This window comes from Heterodontus francisci, chromosome 3, assembly GCF_036365525.1.
Source record: "Heterodontus francisci isolate sHetFra1 chromosome 3, sHetFra1.hap1, whole genome shotgun sequence".
In the NCBI taxonomy this organism is placed as follows: domain Eukaryota; kingdom Metazoa; phylum Chordata; class Chondrichthyes; order Heterodontiformes; family Heterodontidae; genus Heterodontus; species Heterodontus francisci.
This window is the reverse complement of record NC_090373.1, coordinates 33140276-33161197: the sequence shown is the minus strand read 5'-3', so window position 1 is coordinate 33161197 and position 20922 is coordinate 33140276. Positions and strand designations below refer to the sequence as shown.

General features: G+C 45.0%; 1 protein-coding gene across 2 annotated transcripts; it reads right to left on the bottom strand.

The window, feature by feature from the left end:
• Positions 1-727: 727 nt before the first annotated feature.
• cgasa (cyclic GMP-AMP synthase a) lies at positions 728-20196 on the bottom strand. Of its 2 annotated transcripts, XM_068021186.1 has the most exons (5): positions 19380-20196; positions 11015-11234; positions 9244-9516; positions 8559-8658; positions 728-2858 (listed from the first exon to the last, which is right to left on the bottom strand). In XM_068021186.1, exons 1-5 carry the CDS (start codon positions 20154-20156, stop codon positions 2510-2512), a joined length of 1719 nt encoding a protein of 572 aa, XP_067877287.1. In that variant the 5' UTR covers positions 20157-20196; the 3' UTR covers positions 728-2509. The 2 variants fall into 2 exon arrangements, with proteins under 2 accessions (XP_067877287.1, XP_067877293.1); XM_068021192.1 differs by lacking the exons at positions 728-2858; positions 8559-8658 and adding an exon at positions 8410-8484.
• Between the last annotated feature and the right edge of the window lie 726 nt (positions 20197-20922).

Sequence of the window (20922 nt, the reverse complement as noted above, 5' to 3'; positions counted from 1 at the left end):
AGACGCCCTTTGGTCTGTCCGAAACTTGCTGGTCTTCCAGCGCAAAGAGTTGTCCATGACAGAATGTTGCAGACTGGCACATTCCAAGGTCCAGGACTACGTGCTGAGGGATGCACTAAAGCTTGGGGCAGCCGCAGCAAAGGCTCAATGGGGAAAGACCACAGTGTAAGGTCCTGCCACCAAGCTGAACTGAGGGGCTGGATCCATGGAAAACCCCTCAAACTGTATCGGGAAAAATTTTGTCTCGTGTAAAATGTAAAAATGTATCTGGCACGATAAATGTGAAATGGAAGGGTTGTGAGGCAACTCGTGATTGTAATGAAGGAAACTGATCACTTATGCACTGCTTGTATTTGTTGACTTGGTGCTGTTTGAAACTGGTAATGTAATTTTTACAGATTTTTATGAATAAAATATATTTTGGAAATAAAAAAAAATAGATAAGATTTATAAGAGAAACAGACTTCCCACCCCCCAACACCACCATCACCACACCCTCTACCCGCTCCCCGCCCCCACCAAAAAAAAAAATCTTCTTTAGCTTGAGGAATATATCACTGTTGCATTTGTTTAACTTTTGAGCTAATATTCGATCTTGTGGACCCTGGCGCGGTGCAAGGGGCGGGAATAGTGCGATGGACAGGGTTGTTCATTTTCCCTTTCGAGGTGGGACGGTTTGTTATTGCAAAAACGCATCCAGTAACTGATGCACAGCCAAGGTTGTAAATGTTTTATTTATATCGTCACCAGTAATTTACATATAAACTTTTGGGGTTCCCCTTTAATGAATTTTAACTAAACAATTAAGAGAGTTGAAATCACAAGTTTATGTCAACAACGTTTCTCCTTAACATTTTAATAAAGTGCCAAGAGTTTTCACAGAAGTGATGAATTGTATCTATTTTCTTTTGTTCTGTAGTTTATAATACAAAGGCATAATGTATACAAAACATCATTTGATGAATCCACTCTTATAGTAAAGTTATTGTATCTATTTTCTTTCAGATACCAGTTGGAGCACTGTACATTTCCTGGTTTTATTTTATTTCAGACTGTAAACCTGACACTCAATATAACAAACAGAAAGCAGCTAGTCTTTTAAACAGTAGCTGGAGATGGAGTGGAAAATAGAATTCAGAAACTCGCTTCTCAGCCACCTTGTGGCAGAGCTGTAACTACATCATGACAGTGGCAACATAAATGGGAAATGTTGATAGAAAAGCATGACGAATAACTGATTACCAGAAGCAACATTTGTGGGCAGGAAAAGTGCATTCTACATGTGGCATGACACACAGGAACCTGACCAAGGGTGGTCTTCAGGTAGAATGGGTCTAAGGGCAGGGGCGAATTGAGTCAGTGCTTGTATATGTATTCCAGTACCCATTCTGTCCTTATTTTATATTTTTCCATTATAATATTCCCAGTCCATATTTATATTTGAAACTACCCATTGTAAACTAGTCTCGCTGTAATTACACCCTCCAACCAGTGGTGGCCCTGCAGCAAATGTGGGCAAAGGAACTTATAATCGGCAAAGCTAACTATGTGAGTGTGGGCCTATAGTTTAATATATTAATATATTAAATATAGATAGATTTAGCCAATTAACCAAGTTCAGGTTCTTCTAATAATGTTTTTGAGGTTCTTAACTGCAATATTGTGCTTGAATGATCTTATCTTTGTATGAAATTCAATGGTTTGAACACTTTTTAATCTCAGTAAATCATGCAGCATTTACACCTGAGGTTTTTTGGCAAGGTGAGAGCAGGATTCTAGTGTTTGATTCAAATTGGTTCAAAATACACTGCATGAACCTATCAGGTTCCCATTTCATAGAACCACTGACTCTTACAACACAGAAGGAGGCCATTCAGCTTGTGTTGTCTCTTTGATAAAGCTATCCAATTAGTCCCACATCCCTGCTATTTCACCATAGCCCTCCAAATTTCACCTTTTCAAGTAATAATATATACAGTTCTCTTCTGAATGTTACTATTGAGGCTGCTTCCACCACCCTTTCAGGCAGCACATTTCACATCATAATTCATTACATTAAAAAACATTCTCCTCATCTCCCCTCTGATTCTTTTTGAAATTACCTTAAATTTGTGTCCTCTGGTTACCAATCCTCCTGCCAATCCCCATCTAGTCGATCAAAACCCCCTTATGATTTTGAACACTGATATTAAACTTTCCCATAATCTGCTCTGCTCTAGCAAGAACAATGGCAGCTTCTGCAGTCTCCCCACATAACTGAAGTCTCTCATCCCTGGTACTATTCTGGTAAATCTCTTCTGAAGATCTCCACTCTTGACGTCCCTCCTAAAACTCAGTACAATACTCCAGCTGAGGAGTAACTAGTGATTTATAAATGTTTAACATAACTTCCTTGCTTTTGTATTCTATTCCACTATTAATAAATCTAGGATGTTTTTTAAACAAAATTCTCAACTTCTCCTACCACCTATATTTAACTCAAACTGAATCACATGTGACTGTTGTGCAGTTAGTTTGGCTGTGAGAAGATTGGAAAGTCTTTGCTTCTCTCACTTTGAATCAGGCGCAGCAGTGCATCTCTGCTTTTTGAGTCAAATAAACGAGGGTTGAAGAGATTGTAGGTGGGGATAAAGAAATGAGGAAGATTGGCTGTCACAAGGTGTTCAATGAAGTTGTTCAAGAGTTGACGAAAGCAGATATCAAGGTCTTCAAAGGACCACATTTCATCTTTGGGTCTTTTGACACATGCGTGGAGCAGAGTTGTTTTTGCATGGTACGAGCAGACACTCGCCAATATGCGAGGATTCTTCTCCTTCAGTTTTTGGATGAGGTTTTTCAAAAGCTTCAGACAAGATTTCCTGTGAAAATGACAGTGGTTTCAGTCTACATTTTTATTCTGTGCTCATCTTCCCTGACTCACTGGGGCAATGGTTCTACAAGTGCCAACTGCCCTCTCGTCCCTTACCCAACCCACTATTCTTCATGGATCAGCTTAGGCAGTGAGAACCAACTGGTCACCCAGCCATGTGGCGGGTCAAAGCTGAGCCCCATCATGCCCATGTCTGCACCCACTGCAGCAGAAGAATTGGACAGTATCCTGAGATGGCAATCCTAGCTACTATACTCCTCGCCAACCCCAGAGCCCAATTATAGCATCCCATTGCTGCTCTGGCAGACATAAACTAATTCAGTGAAATCGAATGTGGGACCTATTTGTGCATGTGATTTTGTACTTTAGCTGGCACAGAGGGTAAATGAGCAGTGTAGCATTGAGTCTTGAAGACCAGTCTGTATCAATCTAGCTAATCTCAGCAGGTACAGTAATCCAGTGATGTTCCCATGCATCTGCTGCCCTTGTCCTTCTCAGTGGTAGAGGTCACGGGTTTGGAAGGTATTGTCTAAGGAGCCTTGGTGCGTTGTTGCAGTGCATCTTGTAGATGGTACACACTGCTGCCACTGTGTGTCAGTGGTGGAGGGAGTGAATGTTTGTAGATGGGGTGCCAATCAAGCGGGCTGCTTTGTCCTGGATGGTGTTGAGCTTCTTGAGTGTTGTTGGAGCTGCACCCATCCAGGCAAGTGGCGAGTATTCCATCACACTCCTGACTTGTGCCTTGTAGATGGTGGACAGGCTTTGGGGATTCAGGAGGTGAGTTACTCGTTGCAGGATTCCTAGCCTCTGACCTGCTCTTAAAGCCACAGTATTTATATAGCTACTCCAGTTCAGTTTCTGGTCAATAGTAACCCCCAGGATGTTGATAGTGGGGGATTCAGCGATTGTAATATCATTGAATGTCAAAGGGAGATGGTTAGATTCTCTCTTGTTGGAGATGGTCATTGCCTGGCACTACGAATGGTACTTGCCACTTATCAGCCCAAGCCTGGATAATGTCCAAGTCTTGCTGCATTTCTACACGGACTGCTTCATTAACTGAGGAGTCACGAATGGTGCTGGACATTGTGCAATCATCAGCAAACATTCCCACTTCTGACCTTATGATTGAAGGTCATTGATGAAGCAGCTAAAGATGGTTGGGCCTAGATGGGCACCAGATGAATGCGTGGCTGGAGAGATGGTGCAGGAGGGAGGGCTTCAGATTTCTGGGACATTGGGACCGGTTCTGGGGAAGGTTGGACCTGTACAAGCCAGACGGTCTACACCTGAACAGGACCGGGACAAATATCCTTGCAGGAAGGTTTGCTAGTGTTGTTGGGAATAGTTAAAACTGGCAGGGGGATGGGAACATGAGGACAGTTTCAGATAGGACAATTTCAGGGCAGGGAACGGGAGGCAGAAAATTAGTGAGTGACTCTGAAAGACAGAAGAAGCAAAGGTTAAAAGTGTGCAACACAGGAATTTGGCAGTGTTAAAATTTACTTATTTAAATGCAAAGAGTATAGCAAATAAAGCCGATGAGCTGAGGGCACAGATAGACAAATGGCAACACAAAAAAATTGCTCTAACGGAAACATGGCTTAAAGAGGGGCAAGAATGGCACAGTGTAGACATGTCCCCACAAAGATAAAGAGTGGTATGGCCAAATCTAGAGACCCCTGGTTATCTAGAAGCATACACGGTAAGATTAAGCAGAAAAAGAAAGCTTATGATGGTCAGAAACAACTTAATACTTTAGAAAGCCTAGAGGAGTATAGAAAGTGCAGGGGTGAAGTAAAAAAGGAAATTAGGAATGCAAAGGGATGACATGAAAAATTATTGGCAGGTAAAATCAAGGAAGCCCCAAAGATGTCTTATCAGTACATTAAGAGCAAGAGGATAACTAAGGAAAGGGTAGAGCCTATCAGAGATGTACAAGGGAACTTATGCGTGGATGCAGAAGATGTGAGCAGGGTTCTTAATGAGTTTTTTGTCTCTGTCTTCACAAAGGAGAGGAATGATGCAGACATTGTAGTTAAAGAGGAGGAGTGTGAAATATTAGATATGATAAGCATAATGAGAGAGGAAGTACGAGAGGGTCTGACGTCCATAAATCACCATGGACGGATGGAATTCATCCCAGGTTATTAAAGGAAGCCAGGGAGGAAATTGTGGATGCTCTGAGGATCATCTTCAAATCCTTACTAGATACAGGCGAGATACCAGAGGATTGGAGGTCTGCGAACGTTGTGCCATTGTTTAAAAAGGGTGCGAGGGATAGGCCAAATAATTATAGGCTGGTCAGTCTGACCTCGGTGGTGGGTAAATTATTACAAGCAATTCTGAGAGACAGGATAAATTGCCACTTAGAAAGGCACCGATTAATCAGGGATAGTTAACATGGATTTGTTAAGGGAAGGTCATGTCTTACTAACTTGATTGAATTTTTTGAGGAAGTAACAAGGAGGATTGATGAGGGTAGTGCAGTGGATGTGGTTTACATGAATTTTAGTGAGGCATTTAACAAGGTCCCATATGGCAGACTGGTCAGAAAAATGAAAGCCCATGGGATACAGGGGAATGTGGCCAGTTGAATCCAAAATTGGCTCAGGGCCAGGAAACAAAGGGTAGTGGTCGACGGATGTTTTTGTGAATGAAAAGCAGTTTCCAGTGGGGTTCCACAGGGCTCAGTGTTGAGTCCCTTGCTGTTTGTGTATATATTAATGATTTGGACTTAAATGTGGGAGGTATGATTGGGAAATTTGCTGATGACACAAAAATTGGCCATGTAGTTGATAGTGAAGAGGATAGCTGTAGACTCCAGAATGATATCGATGGTTTGGTTGAGTGGGCGGAAAAGTGGCAAATGGAATTCAATCCAGAGAAGTGTGAGGTAACGTATTTGGGGAGGGCAAATAAAGCGAGGGAATACACAATAAACGGGAGGATATTGACAGTGGTAGAAGACGTGAGAGACCTTGGAGTGCATGTCCACAGGTCCCTGAAGGTGGCAGGACAGGTAGATAGACTGGTGAAGAAGGCATATGGAATGCTTTCCTTTATTGGCCGAGTCTTAGAATAGAAAAGCAGGGATGTAATGCTGGAACTGTATAAAACGCTGGTGTCTGGGTGTCTGGAATTCACTGCCAGGATCGGTGATGGAGGCAGAAACCTTCAACTTAGTTAAAAGGTACCTGGACCTGCAGCTGAAGTGCTGTAATCTGCAAGGCTACGGACCAGCTGTTGGAAGATGGGATTGGATTGGGTGGCTAGTTTTTTCAGCCGGTGCAGATGCAATGGGCCTAATGACCTCCTTCTGTACCGTAACATTTCTATGGTTTTATCCCAGAAATAGCTGTAAATCAGCAAATGGAAGGAAGGGAGGAACTCAAGAAAATTACAATCACCAGGGAAGTGGTACTGAGCAAATTGTTGGATCTGCGGGCCGACAAGTCCCCGGGTCCTGATGAACTTCATCCTAGGGTTGTTTTCCTTAGAACAGAGGAGGCTACAGACCAGATGCTGGAAGGTGGGATTAGAATGGGTCGCTAGTTTTCTCAGCTGGTACAGACACAATGGGCTGAATGGCCACTTTCTCTGCCGTAACTTTTCTATGGTTCCCTTGTTTCTAAGGCCTGAAGAGTCCCGACTCCCATTTCCTATATCCATAGGGAAAATTCAGCCCAGGACTCACCAAAATTAACATAAGATAAACAACAGTAATGAAGAAAATAATGGCACTAAAGAGTGATAAATTGCCAGGAGCAGTAGGCTTCCACCCCAGCATTTAAAAGAAGTAGGTGAGAGAAATGCTGGTGCCTGAACTATAATCTTCTGATGAGAAGTCCTTGGCCGAAACATTAACTCTGTTTCTCTCTCCACGGATGCTGCCTGACCTGCTGAGTTTTTCAGCATTTTCTGTTTTTATTTCAGATTTCTAGCAAGCACAGTATTCTGCTTTTGTATGATCTTCCAAAGTTCTCTCGGTTTGGGAAGCTTTCGAGTGGAAAACTGCATGTCACTCCACTATTTACAAAAGGTGACAGGAGGAAACCAGGAAATTATACAGTTGATAAAATATCTGTTGTTGGGAAATTACTACAGTTTATAATTACAGATAGGGTGACTGAACACGCTATAAATTTTCAACTGATCAGAAAGAGCCAGCATGGATTTGTAAAGGGTAGGTCATGTCTGACAAACCTGATAGAATTTTTTGAAGATGTAACTAAAGTAGTGGACAGGGCAATGTCTATGGATGTTATTTATATGGACTTCCAGAAGGTAGCTGATAAAATCCCTCATAAGAGACTGTTAGCTAAAGTTGAAGCTCATGGAATTGAAGACAAATTATTGACTTGGTTCAGAAATCTGCTGAGCGGCAGGAGACAGAGAATAGGGATAATTGGCAGGGATACTAATTGCTACTCTTTAGTGCCATAGTTTTTTCATTACTGTTGTTTTGCTTATGTTAATTGGCAGAATGTGACTAGTGATGTCCCACAAGGATCTGTCTTAAAGCCTCAATTATTCACTGTATTTATTAATGACTTAGATGATAAGATAGAAAGCCACATATCCAAATTTGCCAATGACACAAAGATAGGCAGCATTGTAAGCAGTGTAGATGGAAGAATAAAATTCCAAAGCGATATTGATAGATTGAGTGAATGGGCAAAACTGTGGCAATCGGATTTAATGTAGCCTTTGGACCTAAAAAGGATAGAACAGGATACCTTCTAAATGATGAAAAGCTAGAAACAGTGGAGGTCCAAAGAGAGTTAGGGGTTGAGGTATACTGATTGTTAAAATGTCATGGACAGGTACAGAAATTAATCAAAACGCTAATGGAATGCTGGCCTTTATATCTAGAACACTAGAATAGAAGGGGGAAGAAGTCATGCTTCAGCTATACAAAGCCCTGGTTAGACCATACCTGGAGTACTGTGAGCAGTTCTGGGCACCACACCTTAGGAAGGATATATTGGCCTTGGAGGGAGTGCATCGCAGGTTTACTAGAATGATACCAGGACTCCAAGGGTTAAATTACGAGGCGAGATTCCACAAACTAAAGTTGTATTCCCTGGAATTTGGATTGGAATTAGGTTTGATCAAAATTTTCAAGATATTAAGGGGAAAAGAGAGGGTAGATAGAGAGAAGCTATTTGCTGGTTGGGGGAGTCTGGAACTGGGGGGCATTGTCTAAAAATTAGAGTCAGGCCTATCAAGGGTGAAATTTGGAAACACTTTTACACACAAAAAGTGCCAGCATTTTAGCACTCTCTTCGACAAATGGCAACTGATGCTAGATCAACCGTTAATTTTAAATCTGAGATTGACAGGTTTTGATTATCCAAAGGCATTAAGGGACAAACAGATTTAGGTCACAGATCAGCCATGATCTCATTGAATGACGGAACAGGCTCGAGGTGTGAAATGGCCTCTTCATGATCCTGTGTTCCTAACTGTCCACCCCACGGAAGGCCTGCAGCTGATATTAGTCAACAAACCCCAACATGTTTTAATGAGGTCGCTCACCCCATCATTAACAACAGGCAAAAGAATTTCACGGAGTTGTGCAAAGTACCGTAGCTACGAACATCATCAGCCTCCTGTCAGTTAGTACAGAGAGAGAAAGAAAGCAGAACAAAGTTAGCACAGTACAGCAATAGACAACAAGTCTAACCTGCAGCATTTAGGTGATCCATTCTCACAGCAAGTCTTTAAGCTGCCATGGTTCAGGAGCATCTTCTTCTCAATGTGTGAGAATGAAATCCGCCACATTTCTGTAATGATTAAATATAGTCAAAAGCTCAGATTCAGATCAGACAGAGTTATTAGCTGTTCTGCTTGCACCGTCTCTGTTCTACCATTCCTTTCCCGGTAGTCTGGTGTTGTAGGCTGCAGTATAAGGCTTCATGTAGCTAGATACTGCTTGAACAGAGCGCTGGCTCTTGACAACCCCGGTGTGTTTATACATAAGATGTAATAACACGTCACCATATTCTTGTGAATGACAGCATCTGATCCACAATTCCTATGTTTTGACTAGTCTTGCTCAGATCACTTGTGGGGTGATATTCCATGGGGCTGCTCCCACTAACTGACAGAATTTCAATGGAAACCCCCTTTACATACCTAACAGTTTCTGGTGAAGTTATGACAGGGAGTTTGAGAAGATCTAAGGAAACCAGGCCCCTTAAACTCTTAACCATCTGGTACCTTTTGTACATATAAACACATGGAAGATCAATACACTATTGAGTGTATGGGGGCAGCGGGGTTACACTATTGTATGTATGTATGAGATTTTTCTGTATTTCCTGGTACTGCTTAGTTTATAAAATGAGATGGGTGTAATGGGTAAATACCTTTGTGCGATTGACTTTGTGTTCCTTGTGTCGCATCAAGTGGCTGCTTCGGCACGAGATAAAAAGGCTTGATTCTGAAATCTTTCCTGACCTTCTTTCCCAACCATTCTTCAATCTTCAGACCATCAGTGGTGCTACTTGGCCAGCTCTGTGAATGAACCTCCAGAGCTAAAACTATGTCCAGAGAGATTGGTGCATGTTCCTCCTCCTCCCCAATCTGAAGGGTCACAGCAGGACTCCCTGGCTTTTTCCTTTCCACTTTTATATGGTATTCTGTCAAAAATGGATTTCAGAGAAGTAAGCTTTCTAACCTGTTGGGTGCACTAAATAATTATAAATATCCTGAATAATCTCAGAGTAAAGGAGCTAGACTAGTAAAATGAAACATTCACTGGCATTCAAGCTTTCTCCTCCACAGTGAATTGCTAGTGGTATGTTGGCCTTCATTGCAAGATGATTTGAGTACAGGAGCAAGGATGTCTTACTGCAGTTATACAGGGCCTTGGTGAGACCATATCTGAAGTATTGTGTGCAGTTTTGGTCTCCTTATCTGAGGAAGGATGGTCTTGCCATGGAGGGAGTGCACAGAAGATTTACTAGGCTGATTCCTGGGCTGGCAGGTTTGACATATGAGGAGAGATTGGGTCGACTAGGCCTATATTCACTAGAGTTTAGAAGAATGAGAGGGGATCTCACAGAAACCTATAAAATTCTAACAGGACTACACAGGCTAGATGCAGGGAGGATGTTCCCCCGATGGCTGGGGAGTCCCGAACCAGGGGTTCACAATCTCAGGATACGGGGTATGCCATTTAGAACCGAGATGAGGAGAAATTTCTTTACTCAGAGGGTGGTGAACCTGTGGAATTCTCTACCGCAGAAGGCAGTGGAGGCCAAGTCATTAAATATATTCAAGAAAGAAATAGATATATTTCTTAATGACAAAGGGATCAAGGGATGTGGAGAGAAAGCGGGAACAGAGTACTGACTTAGACAATCAGCCATGATCTTTTTTGAATGGCGGAGCAAGCCTGAAGGGCCGAATGGCCTACTCCTGCTCCTATTTTCTATGTTTCTATGGTCAACAGGAGGAAGCCAACCCAGAGATGAAGTCTCTGTTGTTTGCTGTGCTCAGCTCCCTGTCCCATTTAGAAAACTTAGTGGAACATAGGAACAGGAGCGGCCATTCAGCCCCTCAGGCCTGTTCCATCATCCAATTAGATCATGGCTGATCTGCACCTCAACTTCATTTACCCGCCTCTGATCCATATTCCCTGACGCTTGCACCCAACAATAGTCTTCAATTGACCCCTAACATCCACAGCCTTTTGGGGAAAGCGTTCCCGATTTCCATTACTCTTTGTGTGACTCCAGGGCTGGTACAATACTGAGCCGTACAGACCAGGAACAGTCCCTGGTGTGTGCCAAGTTAGCAGATCCCAGCCAGGGTGATAGACCATGCGCAGCAATGTTCCCAAACTCAGGAAAATCGGCAAGGTATCCCACTCATGACTAGCATCCAGTTACTCATCCTGCCCACCATTAGCATATCAGGTAAGGACAGGATTGGTCTTTAATCTTGTCTAATGGTCAGTAGTCTACCAACAGCCATAACCTGAGCTCTTCAATGACATGTGAGGGAGGACAGTCTTCACCAGCCAGGGTGTCTTCACAAGGGATTAGGAAGAGGAAGCACATAGATCCAATTATTGTCGAGGTTGTCCTACAGTGGAGGAATGTGTAAATTATAAAACCACAATGCCATACCAACCTGGCAGAGTTTTTGCTGCTGCTTTTATGAGTTTCCGGAGATGGCAAATCATTTGTTCAGCTGACAGCATTCCATCAGAAACAAATTGATTGAGAGGGTTGGCGCCTGGAATTCTCTTAAATGCCACTTGGTAGAAAGCACCTTCAGAATCCACCTCCATAATCTTGATTCTTTTAACAGGGATGGTGATCATTATATCAAATTCATTTGGTTTGGAAATCTGCAGAGACCAGAAATAAAATGCTGAAATAAAGCTGATCTCACAACAAGTTGATTGTCTCCCCATCTGTCACTATCCACCCCACTGGCCTGCGTACTCAACAGATTATCTCCTGTCATTTGCACCATATCCAACGTGATCCTACACTGAACACGTCTTGCCCTCCCCTCTCCACTTGCAGAAGGGGTTGGTCAATTAGGACTGAGAAATCTCTTCACTCGGGGTTGTGAAGCTTTGAAATTCTCTACTCCAGAGGCTATGAATGCTCAATCGTTGAGTACATTCAAGGCTGAAATTGATAGAATTTTGGACACCAAGGGAATCAGGGGATAGGGTGGGAAAGTGGAGTTGATGTAAAACAAGATTGTCCAACATACGGCTCATGGGCCAGGACCCAGCCCACCAAAAGTTCCCATCTGGCCTGCGAGTGTAAACTGTACCCAGGCCGTTCCTCATCCTCACCAGGGGTCCATGACGAGAGATGAAAAATTTTCCACTGGCTTCTTATTGTACACCGTTTTTTTTTAAAAATCATGTCAGTTTCACAGATGCTTGGATCAGGAACAGTAGTTTCGGAACCTCGGACAGACCCCCGGGGTTTTCCAGCAGGTTTTTTTTAACAGTCAGACCCCCCCCAGAAAATCCCAAATCTGTCCGAAGTTCAGAAATGGTTGTTCCCGATGTCAGCAGATGTCAGCTATGAAACCGACAGCACGATGTTTAAAAAAAAACTGACCAATCATCTGTTGAGCATTCCTGCTTTCTGCAACTGTCAGAGACAAAGACAAATTTCAGCAAAGCCTTTGACAAGGTATCACATGGGAGACTTATCAAGAAAGCAAATGCACATGGGATACAGGGTAACTTGATAAGGTGGATTCAAAATTGGCTTAGCTGTAGGAGACAGAGAGTGATGACAGATGACTGTTTTAGTGACTGGAAGCCAGTGTCCAGTGGTGTACCACAGGGATCTGTGCTGGGTCCCCTATTGTTTGTCATTTATATAAACGACATAGATGACTATGTGGGAGGTAGGATCAGTAAGTTCGCGGAAGACACAAAGATTGGCAGAGTGGTTAACAGTGAGGTTGAATGTCTTGGGTTACAGGAAGATATAGATGGGATGGTCAAATGGGCAGAAAAGTGGCAGATGGAATTTAACCCAGAAAAGTGTGAGGTGATACACTTTGGAAGCAGTAATTTATTTATTATTTAGAGATACAGCACTGAAACAGGCCGTTCGGCCCACCAAGTCTGTGCCAACCATCAACCACCCCTTTATACTAATCCTACACTAATACCATTTTCCTACCACATCCCCATCTTCCCTATATACCCCTACCACCTACCTATACTAGGGGCAATTTATAATGGCCAATTTACCTATCAACCTGCAAGTCTTTGGCTGTGGCAGGAAACCGGAGCACCCGGCGAAAACCCACGCAGTCACAGGGAGAACTTGCAAACTCCGCACAGGCAGTACCCAGAACCGAACCCGGGTCCCTGGAGCTGTGATGCTGCGGTGCTAACCACTGCGCCACTGTGCTGCCCAGATGTGACACGGAAGTACTCAATGAATGACCTGACACTGGGAGGTTCTAAGGAACAAAGAGACCTTGGCATGTTTGTCCATAGACCTCTGAAGGCAGAAGGGCAGGTTAATAGGGTGGTGCAAAAGGCATATGGGACACTTGCCTTTATCAATCGAGGCATAGGTTACAAAAGCAGGGAGGTCACGTTGGAGTTGTATAGAACTTTGGTAAGGCCACAGCTGGAGTACTGTGTGCAATTCTGGTCGCCACATTATAGGAAGGATGTGATTGCACTGGAGGGGGTGCAGAGGCGACTCACCAGGATGTTGCCTGGGATGGAATATTTAAGCTGTGAAGAGAGGTTGGATAGGCTTGGGTTGTTTTTGCTGGAGCAGAGAAGACTGAGGGGTGACCTGATCGAGGTGTACAAGATTATGAGGGGCATGGACAGGGTGGATAGGGAGCAGCTGTTCCCCTTAGCTGAAGGGTCAGTTACGAGGGGACACAAGTTTAAGGTGAGGGGCAGGAGGTTTAAGGGGGATTTGAGGAAGAACTTTTTTACCCAGAGGGTGGTGACGGTCTGGAATGCACTGCCTGGGAGGGTGGTAGAGGCAGGTTGCCTCACATCCTTTAAAAAGTACCTGGATGAGCACTTCGCACATCATAACATTCAAGGCTATGGGCCAAGTGCTGGCAAATGGGATTAGGTAGACAGGTCAGGTGTTTTAATGTATCGGTACAGACTCGATGGGCCGAAGGGCCTCTTCTGCACTGTATTATTCTGTGATCCTGTGAAAGGGAGACAGAGAGTGATAGAGAGAGGGGATTCAGAGAGAGAGAGAAAAAGGGCAGAGAAAGAGAGGGGGGGGCAGAGTGAGAGAGAGGGGGACAGAAGGAAAAGAGGACAGAGAGAGAGACAGAAAGGGGGACAGAGAGAGGGGGGAACAGAGGGAGAACAGAGGGAGAGGGGGAAAAGAGGGAGGGGGGAACAGAGATACGGGCAGAGAGAGAAAGAGGACAACGGAGTGCAAGGATGACACTGAGGGGGGAACAACACAGAGAGGGAGGAACAGCACAGAGAGGGGGGAACATAGGGAGAGAGAGAGACAGGGAAAGAGAGAAGGGGAGAGAGAGTGATCAAGATCACTCCTGATGGATGGACATCTATCCAGAATACTTCACATCGCTACAAGTAGTGTGTGGGCAAACATTGACTCCTTGTGCAAGCAAACAAATGCCAGGTATCTCACTAAATTAGTGTCCAACATAGTGAACAGAAAGTATGTCAATAAATTAGTCTTCTCATTTAAAGCTTCTTCACAAAAATGTACATTTGTTGTTTTAATTAATAGTAAGGTCAATTTTAACGCCTTTATCTTTCCAAAATTGTCTCACTGGCCCCTATGTTGGCTGAATTTTACAGAACCCCGACATCGGGAGTCGTGGCGGGGAGGGGGTGGTAGTGCGAAGACTGGAAAATGCCTCCGGGAGAGGACCGCCACGCACCCTGACACCGGGAAGGCCTGGCCCCATGTTGCCGGCAGTGGTGAGGCCTCGTGGTGGCCCTCTGCTGCTTGGCAACGGGACCGCCATTTAAATAATTAAATTAATTGACATCAATGAATTAATGAGACCTACATTCCTGCCGTCTGTCCCAGTGCAATCTCCGTGCCGCTGGCTGGCAGTCCTGCATCTTTGGATCCCTGTCCTTGGAACCAAGGTGGAACACTGGTGGGGAGGGAGGTGGAGGTATGTTTCTCAGTGAGGTGGGGGGAGAGAAACGGGGTTAAAGTAATATTATTGGTGTAGGGGATGATGGGAAGGGTTTTAGGTTAAAGTTTATGTGTTTTGGGGGCGGAAGGTCAGGTGGACAAGGTAAGTGTTTTGGGGGAGTGGGGAGAGGGCAAGTAATTAATTTGTTATGGGGGGGTGGGAGAGGGGCAGAATAAATGTGTTTAATTTTTTTTATTAAATGTCTCTTTAAAAATTTAAATTAAACAGTAGGGATCAAAGCCCTTTAAAAATGGCGTCAGCTGCCTTGTCGGGGATGGACAGCCCACGCTCTCTATGTCACTGGGGGATCAGTCCTCCCCAACTATTTAAATGAGCCGTTGCACAGAAGATTGCCGCGGCACCGCAATATGCGGCCCGCCCTTGTTTTCGCCTGCCGCCGAAATGTAAGACAAAAATTGTAATGTGGCCCCACACGCAAAAAAGTTGGACAACTCTGATGTAAAAGTTCAGCCATGACCTAACTGAATGATAGAGCAGAGTTGAGGGGCTTTATGACCCACTCCTGCTATTTTTTGCTATGCTTTTATGGAAAGTACTATTCCCTCTGTAACACCCTGGTCCACTGTTCCATCACCTTGATTACCTGCTCTCATATGTCACCTTCTCATGAGATCAAGATATGAAACGCCTATCCTTCACTTCCTTCCACACTGCAATCCAGGACCCCCAAAACTCCTTCCATTTAATTGTTCATCCTCCAATCTTAAAGGGGTCCCCCATTCCTTTGGGGAAGAGTGAGGTCTCTTCTCAGGTTTACATAGCATAATGGTGTAGCATGCAGCAAACGTTAATGTTGTCTGCCTCTATGTCGAAGCTGCACCCTTCCTACTGTGTGTTTAGTGATGGATTTTGATGCAGGAATTTCATTATACCTGGGCTCAGCAGGTGTGACTGTGGATGATACACAAGTGCTATGCGCCAAGACTGTAGTGGGCATCCTTGGTCTCTAAAATGACCCACCTTCTACTTTTAATCCAACGGGGAAGTAAAGGGTGTTGTAAAATGGCAGCTTTGTGGCAAGAGAGCAAGAATTCACCATGAGGAGCAGGGATTCACCTGTGGAGAGCAGGAATTTTCTGGCAGTGAGCCAGCATTCACCTGCACAATCCTGTGGATCTGCCAACACCATGGGGAAATCGGGATCAGCTCTTCCCCAAGCTGCTCTGTGCTCCTGGACTATCCATCTGGTTCCCAGACTGAAGCTGGTTTTAAGTGTGAAACGCCCTGTAATATTGTAATTGATGATCGTACAATATTCTGTAATTAATGGGATGATACAACACTTCTCAAAGACACAGGTGACACAATTAGCCTGTTCTGCTTAATGATAACGTTTTCAAAATTCTGTTTATTTTTTTAGGGAAAATCTTGCAAGAATAAACAACCTCAAACATTAAACAAATAAAATACATATTTCATAATTATAGTCTACTCTTAATTCAAAGTATGTTTTTTAAAAAACTCAAATTATCCAATAATTTGAGGAATCAATTTAGGAACATAGGAGCAGGAGTAGGCCATTCAGCCCATCGAGCCTGCTCTGCCATTCAATATGATCATGGCTGATCATCTACTTCAATGCCTTTTTCCCACACTATCCCCATATCCCTTTATGTTATTGGTATTTAGAAATCTGTCAATCTCTAAACATACTCAATGACTAAGCTTCCACAGCCCTCTGGGGTAGAGAATTCCAAAGATTCACAGCCCTCTGAATAAACAAATTTTTCCTCATCTCTGTCCTAAATGGCTTCTCCCTTCTTTTGAAATTGTGCCCCCTGGTTCTGGACTCCCCAACCAGTGGAAACATCTCACCTGCATCTACCCTGTCTAACCCTTTAAGTATTTTGTAGGTTTCAATGAGATCACCTCTCATTCTTCGAATCTCTAGAGAATACAGGCCCAGTTTCCCCAATCTCTCTTCATAGGACAGTCTCACCATCCTGGGAACAAATCTGGTGAACCTTCGTTGCAATTCCTTTATAGCAATAATATCCTTCCCAAGGTATGGGGACCAAAACTGCACACAGTACTCCAGGTCCAGTCTAACCAAGGTTCTATACAATTGAAGCAAGACTTCACTACTCCTGTACTCAGATCCTCTTGCGATAAAGGCTAACACACTATTAGCCTTCCTAATTGCTTGCTGCACCTGCATGCTAGCTTTCAGTGACTTATTGACGAGGACACCCAGGTCCCTTTGTACATCTACACTTTCTAATCTCTTACCATTTAAGAAATACTCTGCACATCTGTTCCTTCTACCAAAATGGATAACCTCACATTTTTCCACATTATATTCCATCTGCCATGTTCTTGCCCACTCACTAAGTCTTTCCAAATCCCCTTGAAGCCACTTTGCATTTTCCTCACAACACACATTCCCACCTAGTTTTGTGTCATCCACAAACTGAGAAATTTTACATTTGGTCCCCATAATCCAAATCATTGATAGATATTATAAATAGCTGGGACCCAAGTACAGATCCTTGCAGTACCCCACTAGTCACAGCCTGCCAACGCGAGAATGACCCATTTATTCCCACTCTCTGCTTTCTACCTGTTAACCAATCCTTAATCCATGCCAATATATTAATTTAAATAAAACACAAGAAGCATCTGTTTCAGACCTTTAATTCAAATTAGCAGGTCAGTCAATTAAAGCTATTTTTAATTATGTGCTTTGTTTCACCACTTGTTGTCAAAGCTACTTTCTGTCATTCTTCCTGACTGGCCCTCTCCCTCTCTCTTTGTTTTTGTCTCTAACTGTCCCTCTGTCTCTCCCTCTGATTTTGCCTCTGTCTCTTTGCCTGCTCCTGTCCCTCAATGTCTCTGCCTCTCTCTCTCTCTCTGATTGTCCCCCCTTTCAGTTTGTCTCCCTCTCTGTCCCCTGTTCTCTTCTGTCTGTCTCCCTCACTCTCTTCGCCGTCCTCTCGCTGCCTCATCCTGTCCCTTTCTCTCTCTGTCCTCGTCACTCTGCTTTGCCTGTCTTTCTCCCTCTCCCCTCCTGCCTGACTCCTCTCTTTCAACCTCTCTCTGTTCCTCTGCTTGTCCCTCTGTCTCTCTATGTCCTGTCCTCCTTTCTCTCCCTGTCCCTCTCTCTCTCCCCCTCTCCCTGCCTGTCCCTGCCTCCCTCATTCACTCTGCCTGTTGTACACTCTCCCTCTCTCATTGCAAGTCTGTCTCTCTCTCTCTCTAGCTGATGCCCTTTCTCTAGTAAAAAGAAGCATTTGATAACAGTTCAAATGTGAATTTAATGTTAAAAATGTACAGACATAAGGAATAGAAGCAGGAGTAGACCACATGGCCCATCAGAGTACTCAAGAACCTATCCATATCGGCCTTGAATATACTCAATGACTGGAATTCTCTACCTGGGAGGCTCAAAGATTCACAACACTCTGAGTGAAAAAATTTCGCATTTCAGTCCTAAATGGTCAACCCCATACCCTGAGATTACAACCCCGAGTTCTGGACTCTCCAGCCAGGGGAAACAACCTCTCAACGTCTACCCTGTGAAGTCCTCTAAGAATTTTATGTTTTACTAAGATCCATCATTCATTCTTCTGAGCTCCAGACAATATCGGCGCATTTTACACAATCTCTCTTCATAAGGACAACCCTCTCATCCCAGGAATCAATCTAGTGAATCTTTGTTGCACTCCCTTTAAGGCAAGTACATCCTTCCTTAAGTAAGGCAAACAAAACAGTACACAATACACCAGCTGCAGTTTCACCAAGGTCCTATATAATTACAGCAAGGCTTCCTTACTCTTGTATTCCAACCCCCTTCATTTCCTTTACTGTACCTGCATGTTAACTTTCTGTGATTTGTGTACAAGGACCCCCACTGCCAAATCTCTCTGCAGGACCAATATTTACTGGTCTCTCACCTTTTAAAATATTCTGCCTTTCCACTCTTCCTACCATAGTGGATAATTTCACACTTACCCACTTTATACTCCATCCACAACCTTCTTGCTCATATACTTAGTCTATATGCCTTTACAGACTCTCTGCATTCTCAGAGCTTACTTTCCCACCTAACTTTGTTTCATCAGCAAACTTGTATATATTGCACTTGGTCCCCGTATCTAAGTCATTAATACAGAGTGTAAATAGGTGAAATTCAAGCACTGGCCCTTGTGGTACCCCACTAGTTGCACCCTGCAATCCTCAAAATGGCCCGTTTATTCCTACTCTGTTTTCTATCCGTTAACCAATCTTCAATATTACCCCCAATCTCATGAGCTTTAATCCGTTGTAACAACCTTCTTGTATGGCACCTTATCAAATGCTTTCTGAAAATTCAAATATACAATTTATACATCCATCGGTTCTCCCTAATCTATCCTGCGAGTTATACCCTCAAAAACTGTAATAGATTTGTCAAACACGATTTCCCTGTCAGGAAAGCATGTTGACTTTGCCTAACAATGAACATTTCTTCAGATAGTTTCCCAGTCGCTTTCGAACACAGAGAAACATAAAATTCTTTCCCTGGATGAAGAGGAATCTGTGCTTGGGAACTCCCCAAGAGAACCGATTGGAAATGTCAGGTATTGTACAAGTGGTTAGGGAAACTCCCCACAACCGTTCATGGAGAAAATAGCCAGCCCACGCCCAGGTTTTACAGACAGTTCCACGCCCAATTTAGCAAGACACTTGCTTTTCAGATGGCAGAAGGTGGAATCTGTCCCAGCACTGCGAAAATGAAAGTAAAAGCACAAAGGCGGAGGGAAATATTTGGGGGGGAAAAAGAACTCAAAACGCCAAAAGGGGAAGTTGACACTGAAATTGGCGGGTTGAAAAAATATACCTTCACGTTCTCGTAGTAGCTGCCACTCGGCAACTTTTTAATTGCTTGAAAACAGCGTCCAGAATCTTTCTTGATGTAGCGCAGTAAATAATCCACCACATCATTGACCAGCCTGGCTGCGCGGGATTTTTCCGCCGACCTAATCCGCAGATTTTCAACCACGTTCTTCAACATTTTGTTCAAATTCCGATCCTTCGCACTGCTGCTTTCACCCGCAGCCCTGCTGGTACTGGTCCTCCTATCACCAGTATCCCTCTTGGTGTCGCCCGCAGCCCTGCGGGTGCCAGTCCCATTCCTGCTGGTGTCGCCCGCAGCCCTGCTGGTGCCAGTCCCATTCCTGCTGGTGCCGCCCGCAGCCCTGCTGGTGCCAGTCCCATTCCTGCTGGTGTCGCCCGCAGCCCTGCTGGTGCCAGTCCCATTCCTGCTGGTGTCGCCCGCTGTCCTGCTGGTACTGGCCCTCTTGCCAGCCGCAGCCCTGCTGGTGCCGATCTTCCTGTCGCTGCCACCTCTCTGACTGGCGTTGCTCTTGCTGCCGGTATCTGTGGGGCTGCTGTGGGAGTTGCTTTCAAGTTGGGCACAACTGCTGTCCCACGGCCGCTCCTTGGATCCTTTTCCCGGGTAACCCTTCGGGAGGGCACCAGTAGCCCTGCTGGAGCCGGGGCGCTTGGTAGGTGGGTTGTCTGCTGGGACAGCTGCTGTTGGAGCTGTGCTGTTGGGGTTTGCTGGTGATCTGCCGGCCCTGGCCCCGGGTCTGCCCGGTGTTTTCTTCTGGCTCATTACTCGCTCCGAAGATCAAAACCGACTTCTCACCCGATCCCCGCGCAGCTTTTGGCGGAAGCGAAACTGGTCTCGTTCCCGTCCAAAACCTGGTCAAACCCTCCCTCCCCACTCACTCCCCCAACCCCTCCCCCGCCCCGCCTTCCCTCCCTCCCCGATTTCCTCCCCTCCCCATGCTCCACTCCCTCCCCCAACCCTCCCCATTCACTCCCCACTTGCTCCCCCCACTCCCTCCCCTCATTCCTCCTACCCTCCCCACTCCCTCCCCTCATTCCTCCAACCCTCTCCGCTCACTTCCCACTCATTCCAGTCACTCCCATTCCCTCCCCACCCACTACTCAAACCCTCCCACTCCCTCCCTGTCTCACTCCCTCCTCCCCCTCTCTCCTCTCCATTCCCTCTCCCTCCCTCCCCTCTCCCTCCTTCCCTTCCCTCTCCCTCCCTCCCTTCCCTTGCTTCCCTCCTCCCTTCCCTCACCCCCCTCCCTCACCCGCCTCAGCCCCACCCCCGCTCCCCCTCCCTTCCCTCTCCCTCCCCCGCTCCCCTTCCCCCTCCCTTCCCTCTCCCTCCATCTCTCCCTTCCCTCTCTCCCTCCCTCCCTCCCCTCTCCCTCCCTCCCTCCCTCCCTTCCCTCTCCTCTCCTCTCCCCTTTCCCTCTCCCCCCCCCCTTCCCTCTCCCCCCCCCCCCCCCCCCACATCAAGGCAACATTTAACTGAGTGTAGCGTTACGACCAGGTGAGGAGGGGTCTCTTTTGCCCCTTCTCTG